General features: G+C 51.7%; 1 protein-coding gene across 1 annotated transcript in view; it reads right to left on the reverse strand.

The window, feature by feature from the left end:
• Window positions 1-3414: 3414 nt before the first annotated feature.
• Window positions 3415-14774, reverse strand: part of fam161a (FAM161 centrosomal protein A) — a 30105-nt gene continuing 18745 nt past the window's right edge. Inside the window, 3 exon segments of the mRNA XM_055639928.1 lie at window positions 3415-4330; window positions 5077-5234; window positions 9732-9831. Of these exon segments, the coding sequence (XP_055495903.1) occupies window positions 4222-4330; window positions 5077-5234; window positions 9732-9831 (367 nt within the window). The 3' untranslated portion in view covers window positions 3415-4221.

Raw genomic sequence — 14774 nt, forward strand, 5'->3', positions numbered from 1 at the left:
TCTGTTATTTGTCGAGTAGTTGGTAGTTTGACCATTAATTTGTCGCTTGTTTGTGCCAATTCAACTATGTTGTCTCTTGGCAACATTAAAGTTACGTGGACTGAATTAATATGAAAGCCAAGATAGTCCAAGAAAGCGCTCTATTTGCTGGTAGAAACCAGACCCACCTACCTCCATGGTTATTGGCGGGGTTGTGTTTTTTCTTTTTGAGTGTTCTTCCCTGTCGACGTGCTGGCGATGTTGGGGGAAAAGGCGCATTTTCCAGGGGGTCCGCTGCAGGCCCTGACCTAAAAAGGTTTCTGGGGATAGTGCGGCCCCAAGCTTTGACCAGTCGCATATTCGGGACGCCGACTGGTAGATACAGTGGTGTGCTGCCGCCTGGGTGGAAATGAAGAGCTTTGGTATGTTCGTTGCCGGTGGTGCCCTCATGAGGCTAAAGGTCTTAGACGCCTCTTCCATCTCTTTGAGCTGTTTGTTCAAGTCCTTCCCAAAAAAAAATGAGTCGGTCTCTACTGATGGAGTTTTGCATAATCCTGCAAATTTAGGATTGAGGGCCGGCCTGATGTTGTCTCTTCTCAGGTTATTCAGCTCATATTGTGTCGTGCACATGAGTGCCAGGACATCCTGTTGGTGAGATGTCATATCTACGGTCTCGACACCCCGCGCATGGGCTGTTATAGCCGCCGTGAGGAGGCGAAGTATGCGCTGGAGTTCGACCTCCTGTGTCCGAATCGGTCCCCCCACGTTGCCCCATATTTGAGGATTGAGGCTCTTGACCTTGAGAGCCTCACAATTATCCGGGGCTGTGTGCTCCTCAAGCACTTGGGCGAGCACCTTCTCCCGCAGTGGTTTGTTGGAGAGATGGTTTATGCTGTCAGCCATCCTTGGCTCCAGTGGTGCTCCAACCCGTGGGGTAGCGACGAATCGGCTTACGACCCCCAGCAGCTCTTCCTGCACACCCTGCTCTCTTTCGCTCCTTCCGCCTGCCCCATACTCAGACCAGCCTGCCCCTGGTCACCGATGCTAACCTCCCATTCCTGGTCCGAGGTCGCAAAGGGAGGTGCCGGACTCAGCACCATGGAGGGGGCGCCTGTCCTGTCTGTCCGAGAGCGCTGCTGCTCTCGGTAGACCATCCCCTCCAATAGCTGCTGGATGCAGCTTAGGCGGCTGTCTCTCCCCCGCTTTGGGGTGGACATTTCCCCCCACCTCCGACGAGTCGGAGACGACCGGCCGTTTTGCTTCCTGTCCGCTTTCCCAGTCCGCCGTGTAGGCTATGGCGAGACTGGCTTGGCTCGGTCTCAGGGATAGCGAAAAAACGCTCTACGAGCGACGCTGCCGCCGGTTGCTGCCCCGCTGGTAGAGTTGGAGCGGGGCAGTTCCTCTTTGCGAGTTCTGCGTTGTGTTCCTGAACTCTGTAATAAAACACAACTGCAAACTCACCTTTCCAATGCCCAAGAGTCGTTCCTGCAGCTCAGGCAGCTGTCTCTCCCCCTCCTGGGTGGAGAGACTTCCCAGTCCAATGTCGTTCCACTGCCGGGTTTTCCACACATCCAGCCCGCTCCCTTTTGCCGTTGACGTGGTCAGGTGCTAGCGGGCTGGCTCGGTCCCGGTGTCGGGTTTGTGGACCGCCCCACTAAGCGGTCCTACCGCCTGTTGCTGCCCAAAGACGTCGTTTCGTCGGGCAGGTGCAGCATTTCCCTCCCAGCCCGCAGCTGATGCTGACGGGCTTGGTACAGAGTCGGGAGCGGGGCGCTGATTAGCGGTCCTCCCCCTCTCTATCTCTCTGTTCTCGGGCTGCTGTACTCGGGCTGCAGCGCACTCCACGCCAGCACTGCTCCGTGGGTCCCGTTAACGGCTCCGCAAAAGTCGGAAGCCTCCTCCCGCCCGCCTGCCTGCCTCACCTGGACAGTCTTTGAGGGCGAGCGAGGACTGAGGGGAACCCCCAGCGCAGTGCTAGCCCGCGCCGCTGTCCTGTGGACAGTTACCGGCAGCCGCACCATGGTCCGCCGGTGAGTCCTTGTTGCGTCTTCCTCCCCTCCCGACAACGGAAAAAACTCCTCCCGGAGTCCAAGGGGCCGCTTGCATGCCCTGCAGGGAAACAAGCAGACGCAAAGGCTGTAAAGTAAAGGTAAGTACTTACCTAAACTTTAGCTTTTCTCGTTTCTGCGGGAGCCCTGTCTCCCGCGCTGCCGCTTGGCCTGCTGAAACGTAATGCCGCAACGCGTCCTGGGACGGGCTTCTTGGGCTTTAATGTGAAAAAACTGTTGTTGAGACATGAGGAAACATTGGGGCAGATGTCAAAAAGGTTGGTAAATTAATATCTTAAACATGGAGGTTACAGAGGAAATTCGAGAAGTTAAGGCGTCTGTAACAGAGGGCAGCTTTGTCAACAATGAAATAATTACATATTCACCTGCCTTCCCTCTGACCCCCAACCCCCACCCTTGCCTTGTGTTCACCATCCCCTCTGGCCTCCCCCTTTCCGATACCGAACGGTCTGTCCTCAGCAGAGGCCTCACCTTTGTTCCCCTCCGTCCCCACCTCAATGAGTTCCATGTCCGCCACGATGTGGAGCTCTTCTTCCGTTGCCTCCGTATCCAAGCTTTTTTCCATGAGAAGGAGTCCTCACCTCCTAGTGATGACCCCTTCTCCAGTCTCCAATGGACCCCCTTCTCCTGGACTCCCCCCCCACCCCACCCCCCATAGCCATCTACTTCTTAGACCTGTTCATTTCAAATTGCTGGCGGGACAGCAACCACCTCAACTTTTCCACTCCCCTTACTCACTCTAACCTCTCCCCCCCTGAATGTACAGCCCTCCATTCACTCTGCAACAACCCCGACTGGGCAATCAGACCCGCCGACAAGGGAGGTGCCGTGGTAGTCTGGCACGCTGACCTCTACTGGGCTGAGGCCAGGCGACAATTCTCAGACACCTCCTCCTACTTATCCTTGGACCATGACCCCACAGATGAGCGCCAGGCCATCATCTCAAGCACCATCACTGGCTTCATCGCTTCCGGCACCCTGCCTGCCCAAGCCTCTAACCTCATCGTTCCACAACCCCGCACAGGGGTGGCTGTGTCACAGGGGAGGGCTGGTCCCCGAATGTAATACTCCACCACTCACCCATAGATCCCAATACTCATCACTCCCTAGAGAGGGAGGGGGTAGAGAGGGAGAGGGGGTAGAGAGAGGGAGGGGGAAGGGGGTAGAGCGAGGGGGTAGAGAGGGAGAGGGAGGGTGTAGAGAGGGAGTCGCCGGGCTCGGTTCGCGGCAGGAGCCTCCCCACCAGGCACCGCGGGCAGACGTGGAACCGAGCGAGGCCACGTGAGGGCGTGAACCCGAGGGCCCCGAGCGAGGCTGCGGGAAGGCATGTGTGAAACTGGCGCCAACCTGAACCATGGTGCCCACCCACCTCATTGTGACGTCGTATCTTTAAAGATGGCAAAGTCAGAATGAAGCATCAAGGAGTGCATCAAGCAGTGAGAATGAAGCAGGTCAACCGTTGGGTAGGTGGTGAAGCGTTTGAGGAATGTTTTGGAAAAGCGGCCTGCCCAATGATGGCACTCGAAGCTCGTGGAATATTCTGTGTGCGAAACGGGCACCGACCCAAGCCATCATGCCCACCCACCTCATTGTGACGTCATCAGTCGAAGCTTAAAAGGCAGTTTTGTCTTTTTTTTAAAAAAACTTTCATCACCGATAAGTCGTGAAATATCGCATCAAATCTTAAGTGAAGCTAATCACTGCTTAGAGGGGACAAATGTGAGAGAATATGTAAAAAATATATTGTTACCGTGTAGCGTTTTAGCGAAAATATAAAGACACACACATATACACACATACATACAAGATGAGAGTTTTAAAGTTAAAGAGATTATTGGATAATATTCTGCATAAATTACATTCCATGCAAGCACTAGCAAAGTATTAGCAAGCATCTACATCGGCTGCAAAAAAATATTGCCGGCATTAACATCAGTATCACAAGACAAACTTGCCAGACATGATTAAAGCCCTTTAAATTCAGTATTAAAAATAGATCTGTTTTATCATCAAATTAAATAATCTATCATTAATTCAACAATTTGCCTCTTTGATCATATCAAATCATAAAAATAGTACCCATTGGGATAAAATGTAATTCTGTTTTTTTAAATCTTAATTTATGTAGTTAGTCATTCATATCAAATTCTTCAATCTTCTTGCCATTTTACAATCACTCAGCTTCAGATTCTTGGTCTTCATTTTCTTCGACTCCGCTTGATTCCTTATCTTCAATATCTTCTTGGAAGTCAAAGTCAAGTCCATCAGTTTCCACTTGAGAACTAGAGAAACAAGTTTAAGACCTATGAAATTAGTCTCCACCGTTCCATTCTTAGTACCAATAGCCAAAGCCTTTACAAATGAACAAAACTGAATTATAGTCACAAGACATCAATCTCAGAAAAATATGTTGTTGAATGTGCTACAGATTATCTGTTTTTCACCTGATAAGGAATCATATTATATTTACCAAAATAGGTCTGTTGGATTCCAAAGCTTACATAATTTAGCCCATTGAAAGTAACAAATATTTTGCTGATCTTACTCAACAGTAAATTGTTACTTAGATCACGTGCATGGCCAACAAAACTTAAAATGCTTTGTCATACACCAATAATTGTTCTCCGTATACCAAAATTATATTCAAAAAATTAATTTAAAAAATGTTAAATCCACAATATTCATTACAGTTCACTCAAAAATCTTATTTGCTATTTAATCCAATGTTGTTTTGTGGAATAAGAAAAATGATCCAATCTAAAACTGCAATATTTTTTTAGGAAGGGATGGAATTTTAATGATGTTACACATTAATTCACCAGTAAGTTTAACTTTGGATGGTTTCCACTGCACTTATTTAAGAATACAAACATACAATTTTTTTTATTTACAAATTTAAAGGCAAACTGTGGCATCCCAGTTTAATAATTTAATAAAGGAATTCCAAATTCATAATACCCCACCAATTATTGAGCCACAACAAGAAGGCATCTTAGAAGGAGGTCATAAACCTCAAAACTAAAATTACCTTTCTTCATATATACTGCTTTCATCTTCATTTTCCACAGACTCTCTACCACTTGACTGTAAAATTGAGTGATTTTGCCAGGAAACAAATTCCTTCTTAAATCTTCGTTCGTTTTGGGCTGCTGTACGGTATCGCTCTGCTGGTCTGCCATCATTTCTCTGCATATAATAACAGTTAACGGTTCAGATCTTTAATGAATTGATTGCAAATTTAATGACAATTGCAAATTCACACCAAGGACAATATACAGTGCCCTCCATAATGTTTGGGACAAAGACCATTTATTTATTTTTGCTTCTGTAAATTTACTCCACAATTTGAGATTTGTAAATTTGCAATATAACTTTCTTCAAAATTAATCATTCATTCATTCGTTTTAGTTTATAAATAATATAGCAAAATAGCATGCCTATAACACAAATAAAAATAATGCACAAATCTTTAACCCAATGAAACACTGGCTTTGGATCTTGCTGCCAAATGAAAGCAAATTTAAGACTTCTAATCATAAACTTTCTTTTTAAAACTGCCAAAATAAAAATGAGAATAAATGTAGCATAAGATCCAAAACTCAATTAACTAGATGTGAGGGCTGCAATTAGAATGTGATGGGGAAAGCAAATGTCTATTAAATAGAAAGGAGTTTAGTTTAATATTTTATTTGAGGTATGCCTTTAGGCTTTTTTAGACAATTTAGAAAAAAAGTTCCAAACCAGCGTTTCTTTTGGGTAAATGTGTTTTTTTAAATTTGGGTTAAAGGCATGTTATATCACATTGAAGAGACGGCCAAGAAGGCAGACTAATGCCTCTACTTTCTTAGGAGACTGTGGAAATTCAGCATGCCTCCAATGATTCTTACAATCTTCTACTGATGCACCATAGAAAGCATACTGTTGGTTGCATCACAGCTTGGTTTGGGAACACTCTGCCCAAGACAGCAAGAAATTGCAACGGGTTGTGGATGTAGCGCAGTACATCACACAGACCAGACGCCCACCATTAACTCCATCTGTACTTTACGATGCCTTGGGAAAGTAGCCAACTTAAAGGGCCTGTCCCACTTTCACGACCTAATTCATGACCTCTGCCGAGTTTGCCCTAGACTCATACTCGCAGCATGGTCGTCACGAGGTCGTAGGTAGGTCGCAGGTACTCGTGGCGTCAAGTAGGTCAGGGCGTTTCTCTAGCCTGATGAAAAATGTCCACGAGTAAAAAAGGTTGTGAAAGTGGGACAGGCCCTTAATAATCAGTCTTGCCCCACCCTGGTCATTCCTTCTTCTCCCTGCTCCAGTCGGGCACAAGATACAGAAGCTTGAAAGAGTGCACCGCCAGAATCAGGAACAGCTTCTTCCCCCCCCATTACCATAAGCTGGGGTACAGTCTGATTCACTACTACCCCATTGCTGCACTTGGACTTTGATTTATGGGACTGGCATGCTACAAATGCTGAAAAAGATATTCTGTTCTCTGTATATTACCCTTGCTCTTCCTATTATGCTTGAGTTTGGCTTGACTGTAATGATCTGATCTGATAATATAATATGGATAACATGCAAAACAAAGCTTTTCGCTGTACCTTCACTGAACTCCTCACACTTGTCTCATCCCTCTCCCCACGTCTGCTGCTACTTGGTGACTTAAATATTCATATGGACTCCCCCACCTGCAAGCTCGCATCTGAATTCGCCTTTTTACTTGACAACTTCTCTCTCACTCAGCACGTCACCTTTCCCACCCATGACAAAGGTCACATCCTTGACCTGGTCTGCTCCACAAATCAACCGGTACTCGACCTCCATCCATGCCTCTTCCCCCTCTCTGATCATAAGCTTATACGGTTCACCATCCCTTCTCCGACACCTCGCCCCCGCTTCCTCCGAGAAATCACCTTCCGTAATCTAAAATCCATCGATCCCCACCATCTCTCTGACCTGCTCTCCACCACTCTCCCCCTGGACTCAACCCCCATCTCACCTGATGATCTCACAAACCATCTCAACTCCACCTTGTCTACCTCCCTTAACACTATATGGCCCCCCTCAAAACAAGAACCGTAACTTTCAACACATCTTCACCCTGGTACACACCTGCACTTCGTAAGCTGAAACAGACTGGTCGCCGACTTGAACGATTCACAAAGAAATCATCTCTCACAGTCCACCATGAAACTCCACCTCACTGCCTACAAAGATGCCCTCATTGCCGCAAAATCTGCCTACCTCTCCTCCATATTCACCGACCCCTGCCTAAACCACAGAACCCTCTTCTCCACAGTGGGCAACCTCCTCAAGCCTCGAGCCAACACTCTCCCTACCTCTACTCCGGATCTCTGCAACTCATTCCTCCACTTTTTCGCTGATAAAATCAGCACCATCTATCAATCTTTATCCCCTGTACCCGACTCCCCAGCATCTACTCCACCACCTACCAAGGCCCCTCCTTTCAACATCTCCACTGACCTCCTTACCCCTCCTCCACACTGCTTCCTCTCCCAGTTTGACCTGGTCACCCCTACTGAAATCTCCAAACTCATCAGCTCTTCCAAACCCACTACCTGCTCCCTCGACCCTCTCCCCACTCCCCTGCTGAAGTCCTGCCTCCCCGTTCTCTGCCCCTACCTCACTAATCTCTTCAACTCCTCATTGTCCCAAGGAATTGTCCCCTCCGCTTTCAAAACTGCTGCTGTCACACCAATCTTAAAGAAACCTGGTCTTGATCCCTCCTCTCTCATTAACTACCGCCCAATCTCAAACCTCCCCTTTCTTTCAAAAACCCTGGAGTGTATCGTTGCGTCACAACTTCATTCCCACCTCCTTGTGTATAACCTACTTGAACCCCTCCAATCTGGCTTTCGCCCCCTCCATAGCACAGAAACTGCTCTCCTCAAAGTCCTCAACGACCTCCTCACCTCTGCTGACACTGGTTCCCTCAACATCCTCATCCTCCTCGACCTGAGCGCAGCCTTCGATACAGTGAACCATAACATCCTGCTCACCAGACTCAAAGACCTCGGCATTGAAGGTTCTGCACTCAGCTGGCTCCGTTCCTACCTTTCCAACAGATCCCACTTCATCTCTCTCCACAACCACACCTCTGCTACAGCCACAGTCACTCAAGGCGTTCCCCAAGGCTCCGTACTCGGCCCCCTCCTCTTCATCATCTACATCCTCCCCCTTGGTCAGATACTCCGCCACTTCAACCTGGACTTCCACTGTTACGCTGATGACACCCAGATCTACCTTGGCACCAAATCCCCCCACAACCCCCCCCTCTCCCATATCAACTCCTGTTTGTCAGCTACAAAAACCTGGGTGCAACATAACTTCCTCAAACTCAACAGCAATATGAAAGAATTCCTCCTCATAGGCTCCAAATCCACACTCAGCAAAATCAATAACCCCACTCTCACCATCGACGGCACCACTGTCTCCCCATCTCCCCAGGCCCGCAACCTTGGCGTGATCTTTGATTCCACCCTCTCCCTTGAACCTCACATTCACCATGTCATTAAAACGTCCTTCTTTCACCTCCGCAACATCGCCAAACTCAGACCCTCTCTCACACCGCCCGCTGCTGAAAGACTCATCCATGCCTTCATCTCCTCCCGACTGGACTATTGCAACTCACTTCTCCTTGGCATCAGCTCCACCTACATCAACTGACTCCGACTGGTCCAGAACGCAGCCGCCCGACTCATCACCCACACCAAATCCTGGCATCACATCACTCCAGTCCTCAAAGCCCTCCACCATCTGCACCATCCCCCCCCCCCCCCCCCCCCCCCCCCATATCTCACTGACCTCCTCTCCCCCTACCAACCCTCCCGGTCCCTCAGATCCACATCAGCTGATCTCCTCTCCATCCACAAGTCCAACCTCAGTAGTTTTGGGGACAGAGCCTTCTCCAGGGCAGCTCCCAGGCTCTGGAACTCCCTGCCCCAACTGATCCGCAATTCCGTGTCCCTCACCATCTTCCAGTCCCGCCTCAAGACCCATCTCTTCACCTCTGCCTATCCTTAGCCCCACGTCCCCCTCCCTTTTCATCTGTGCATTAATTGCCTCATACTGTGTTTTGAATTGAATTCTGTCTTTACTTTGTGTACTAGTCATGTCTCTACTATTTATTTCATTCCCCTTACATGTTTTTCCTCTACCTGCTAAATTTTTGTAAGGTGTCCTTGAGACTCTTGAAAGGCGCCAATAAATAACATTTATTATTATTATTATTATTACCTTGGCACACACGTGCGAATAATAAACATACACCTGAACCTATTTACTACATCTTTACTGGTTTTTAATCCCTCTGAAAGACCCCAGAGCTATTTAAAAATGATTAACCGATTTTACAGCTGACCAAGCTGAGAAGGGGCTTTTCCAGTAGAAAGATTTTAAGGAAGCTTTTGGGGATGTGGTTTCCACAGTTTGCTATTGGAGATCCTGCTGCTATTCAAGCTATGTCAATGGTGTACGGGATACTTGGGGCCTGCAACACTAGCTTCAACGCATCAACAATTTCCAGTCTAATATGATTCACAAGAATCAGGTTAGGTAGTTACACTTTCAAGATATGCAAGTCCTGAAAATTAACCAGAGAAAATGTTAGAATATATAACATGCAATCCTTAAGCTGTACAAAATATGTTAAGAGCTTACCTGTGCCAGTACTTCTAGGAGAAAGGGCCTCCTGTTTACTCTTTCCTGCATCTCATCGTGCTCTAAAAAATTGTTTGTTGTCCTTTTTCTTTGGTGATTTCTGGTCAGACACAATGGGGCAAATTTGCAAAATCCAAAAAAAAGATGCAGGCATTGAAACATTATTAATCTGTAACCAATGACTGAAATACAAGACAACAAATCTGTGCTTCTCGTACACTTGCATAATTTTTGAGTTATTCTTTGTTACAAACATCAGTAGAAAGTCATTAGTATCAACATGGATTTGGAACCACCTCTCTGCCTGGGGAAGCATTAATGCAAAACCAACTGCCATCATCAATCGGCCAGTGTAGCCACAGCCACTCGCAGAGATGTCTGTTCATTTGCCAAGACCTCAAGACCACAACATCAAGTTTGTGGTTCGCTGATCTGAATTAAACCTGCTGTCCAGTGTATGTCAGAGGTACATCGACATAAAGAGGATCTCGAAGCACTAGAGCAGGACCATAAATCCTCTAAATCCACTGGCAGGCCAGCCAAACAAACCATTGTCTGTTTTCTAACAGGCCAATATCCCCAGTATTAGTCAGTTCCACAGTTTCAAACAATGTATCCCTCTTGGGCTCACACCGCTAGCCAACAACCGGCTTACCAGGGAACCTCTAGAGTCTGAAGACCCGAAACGTCACCCATTCTTTCTCTCTAGAGACGCTGACTGTCCTGCTGAGTTATTCCAACATTTTGTGTCTATCTTCGGTGTAAATCAGTATCTGTAGTTACTTCCTACACATTATCAGGTGACCTCCTGAGGCCAGCCCCGATTTGTCCTTATTTTATTCCTTTCATTTCCAGCTCCCCCCACCCCCACCCACTCACTTAGTCTTAAGAAGGTTCCTAATCCAAAATGTCACCTATCCATTTTCTCCAGATATGCTGCCTGACTCGCTGAGTTACTCCAGCATTTGGTGGGGGGGGGGGTGGGGGTAGAGGGGGGGTGTGGGGGGGGAGGGGGTTTGTGGGGGAAGGGGGGGGGTGTGGGGGGGGAAGGAGGTGGGGGAAAGAGGATCAGGGAGGGGGGGCAGTGGGGGAAGGGGGGGTGTGTGGGTGAAGGGGGGGGTGGTGGCTGAAAGGGGGGGGTGGTGGCTGAAGGGGGGGGGGGTGGCTGAAGGGGGGTGGCTGAAGGGGGGGGGGCGGCTGAGGGGGGGGGCTGAAGGGGGGGGTGGCGGCTGAAGGGGGGGGCGGCTGAAGGGGGGGGGGCGGCTGAAGGGGGGGGGGGGGGCTGCGGCTGGGGGGGGGGGCTGAGGGGGGGGGCTGAAGGGGGCTGAGGGAGGGGGGGGGAAGGGGGGGGCTGAGGGGGGGGGGGGGGCTGAGGGGGGGGGGGGGGCGGCTGAAGGGGGGGCGGGGGGGGGGGCGGCTGAAGGGGGGGGGGGGAGGCTGAAGGGGGGGGGCGGCTGAAGGGGGGGGGGGGGGGGCTGAAAGGGGGGTGGAGGGGGGGGGGGCGGCTGAAGGGGGGGGGGTGGGGGGGGGCGGGCTGGAAGGGGGGGGGGGGGCGGCGGGCTGAAGGGGGGGGGCGGCTGAAGGGGGGGGGGCGGGGGCTGAAGGGGGGGGGGCGGCTGAAGGGGGGGGCGGCTGGGGGGGGGGGTGCTGGGGGGGGGCGGCTGAAGGGGGGGCGGCTGGGGGGGGGGGGGGGGCGGCTGAAGGGGGGGGCGGCTGAAGGGGGGGGGGCTGAGGGGGGGGGGGGGGCTGGGGGGGGGGGGTGAAAGGGGGGGGGGGGGCTGAAGGGGGGGGGGGCTGAGGGGGGGGGCGGCTGAAGGGGGGGGGCGGCTGCTGAGGGGGGGGGGGCTGGCGGGGGAAGGGGGGGGGCTGAAGGGGGGGGCGGCTGGGGGGGGGGGCGGCTGAAGGGGGGGGCGGCTGAAGGGGGGGGGCGTGGAAGGGGGGGGGGCGGGGGGGGGGGGCGGCTGGGGGGGGGGGGCGGCTGAAGGGGGGGGCGGCTGAAGGGGGGGGGGCGGCTGAAGGGGGGGGCGGCTGAAGGGGGGGGGGGGGGCTGAAGGGGGGGGGGTGGCTGGGGGGGGGGGGGGTTGAAGGGGGGGGGGTGCTGGGGGGGGGGGCTGCTGGGGGGGGGGGGGGGGCTGAAGGGGGGGGGGGCTGAGGGGGGGGCGGCTGAAGGGGGGGGGCGGCTGAAGGGGGGGGTGAAGGGGGGGGGCGGCTGAGGGGGGGGGGGCGGGTGAGGGGGGGGGCGGCTGAAGGGGGGGGGGGGCTGAAGGGGGGGCGGGCTGAAGGGGGGGGCTGAAGGGGGGGGGTGGCTGAAGGGGGGGTGGGCTGAAGGGGGGGGCGGCTGAGGGGGGGGGGGGTGGCTGACGGGGGGGGGGGGTGAAGGGGGGGGGGGGGGGGGGGGGGGTGGCTGGGGGGGGGGCGGCTGAAGGGGGGGGCGGCTGAAGGGGGGGGCGGCTGAAGGGGGGGGCGGCTGAAGGGGGGGGGGCGGCTGAAGGGGGGGGGGCTGAAGGGGGGGGGGGCTGAAGGGGGGGGGGGGGCGGCTGGGGGGGGGGGGGGCTGAAGGGGGGGGCGGCTGAAGGGGGGGGCGGCTGAAGGGGGGGGGCTGAAGGGGGGGGGGGCTGAAGGGGGGGGGGGGGCTGAAGGGGGGAAGGGGGGGGGGGGGGCTGGGGTGAAGGGGGGGGGGCGGCTGAAGGGGGGGGGGGCTGGAGGGGGGGGGGTGGCTGAAGAAGGGGGGGGGGAAGGGGGGGTGGCTGAAGGGGGGGGGGGGCGGGTGGAAGGGGGTGGGGGGCTGAAGGGGGGGGGTGGCTGAAGGGGGGGGGCGGCTGGGGGGGGGGCGGGGGGGCTGGGGGGGGGCGGCGGGGGAAGGGGGGGTGGCTGAAGGGGGGGGTGGCTGAAGGGGTGGTGGGGGAAGGGGCATGTGGGAAGGGGGGGGGGGGATGGTCACATCAGACGCACCTCGCACTCCGCTCACCCCGCACTTTTGGACTCACGCAACAGTTCCCGGTCCCACTCCGACTTCACTCAGAGGCTTCCGGTTCAACTTAACACTACCCGGACGCTGCTCACAGACTCAGCCCTGCCTCCGGGGTTTTATTCTCCATGGGTGCCGGAAGGGGCGTTACCTTCATGGTGACTGACAGGCGAGAAGACCAATCTGCTGATCTCACGATTTTTTAAACTTTCATAACGTTTCTAACATTTCACCGATCGGAACAAAACTTGGTGCGCTTGGAGAAGAGGAGAACGGTGAGTAAGGTGGTGAAAAAAATCCTAGCGATATAGGTTACCATTTTTGCAAATTTATTTTTTTTAAACGCAAACCGGAAGTGGTCAAGATGAGAGTTTTAGTAATAGTATAGATAGATGGCGGACAAAGGACCAGTGCACTGATCATCTTCTGACACTGTACTGAACTTTAACCCAGAAAAATGTGTAGGAAGAAACTGGTTTAAACGGATATAGACACAAAATGACTGAAGAAGGGTCTCGCCCGGAAACACCACCCATTCCTTCTTTTAGAGATTCTGCCTGTCCTGTTCAGTTACCCCAGCATTTTGTGTTTATTAACCCAGAAAATGCAGACTGGAGCCCCAGGTGGTTCCGGTTGGAGGCCGCTCCACGGTGCTAGGCCCCAACGACAACGGAGACCCGACAGAGAAAAGATCAGGTCCTCCGTACAGGGAAAAGATTTTTAAAGTTTCCCCACCCCCCACACATACCCAGTTAAAAAAAAGACTATAAACTACACTCAAACGAGACAAAAAATAAAACGACAGACAGGCTGCAGAGGCCGCTGCGACGTGAGACGCGCCGCCCACCCACCCATATGGAGGCGAGGACCAGGGGAATTCTATCTTTGTTTCTTCTGGATGAGGCAGAAATAGAGCAGTACTGCACGACGCAATGGCGCAGTGGTAGAGCTGCTGCCTTACAGCACCAGAAACACGGATTTGATCCTGACTACTGATGCTGACCGTACAGAGCATGTATGTTCTCCCTGTGACCGTGTGGGTTTTCTCTAGGTGCTCCGGTTTCCTCCCACATTCCAAAGACATGCAGGTTTGTAGGTTAACTGGCTTCTCTAAATTGTCCCTTGCGTGTTGGATAGAACTAGTTTAAGGGTGATTGTTGGTCGGCGTGGATTCGTTAAGCCAAAGAGCTTGTTTCCACGCTAAACTAAACTCTAAACTAGATACAGAGTAGACATGGGTGAAGACTCCATCCATAACAGCAGGAGGACACTACGTTTACAGAAGAAAAATGACCTTTTGGATGTCCAAAGGTGGAAAGCCTCCTCTTGAGAGCAGATTTTATAAAACATAGAACATGAGTGTAAGGGATGGCATCCTTGCAAGACCCAGGGTGTGAGGAGTAGTCAACATAACTGTGTCACTCAGTCGACATTCATACATAATCTGTCACCTGTGGTGAGAAACAGAGAAATCAAGAAACGGGAGAGAGGTATCAGAGATAGTCCAAGTGAATTTGAGGGCACGGTACACTCACCTCCCATCCCCGTATCTACCATTTTTATTTTACCCTTCCCCCATACTTTCCCCGTCACCTTCTATCCATATTCCTTCCTCCGGCTTAACATTTTACCTCTTTTATTATTATCCGATGCCCTTTTGTCTTCTTTTTACCTCTATCCTTTGTCAATTACTCCATCCATCTGCAATCAAAGTCCCTCACCTTCATCTGCCTATCATGTTATGTCCATCCCCACCTCTAGTTTATTGCTTTCTTCCCACTACTCCTTTCAGTCTGATAAAGGGTCCAAACCCAAAACATTGTATGTCCATTCCAGTACTTTGGACCTCCACAGGTTGTGCCTGACCCTGACCCAGCACTTTTGTTTTTTTACTCAGCACTTTCAGGGGTGAGATTATACAGATTACAAGATTAGTTTTTTTTAAAAATCCAACGTTTTTATTAATTACTTGAATTTAAATTTCCCAGCTTTATGGAATTTGAACATTTATTTTATTAATGGCCCTAATGGCAACTAATCCATTGATTTAAGAAGTGGATTATTTCCTGGAATAA

This window comes from Leucoraja erinacea, chromosome 8 (genome assembly GCF_028641065.1).
Source record: "Leucoraja erinacea ecotype New England chromosome 8, Leri_hhj_1, whole genome shotgun sequence".
Taxonomy (NCBI): domain Eukaryota; kingdom Metazoa; phylum Chordata; class Chondrichthyes; order Rajiformes; family Rajidae; genus Leucoraja; species Leucoraja erinaceus.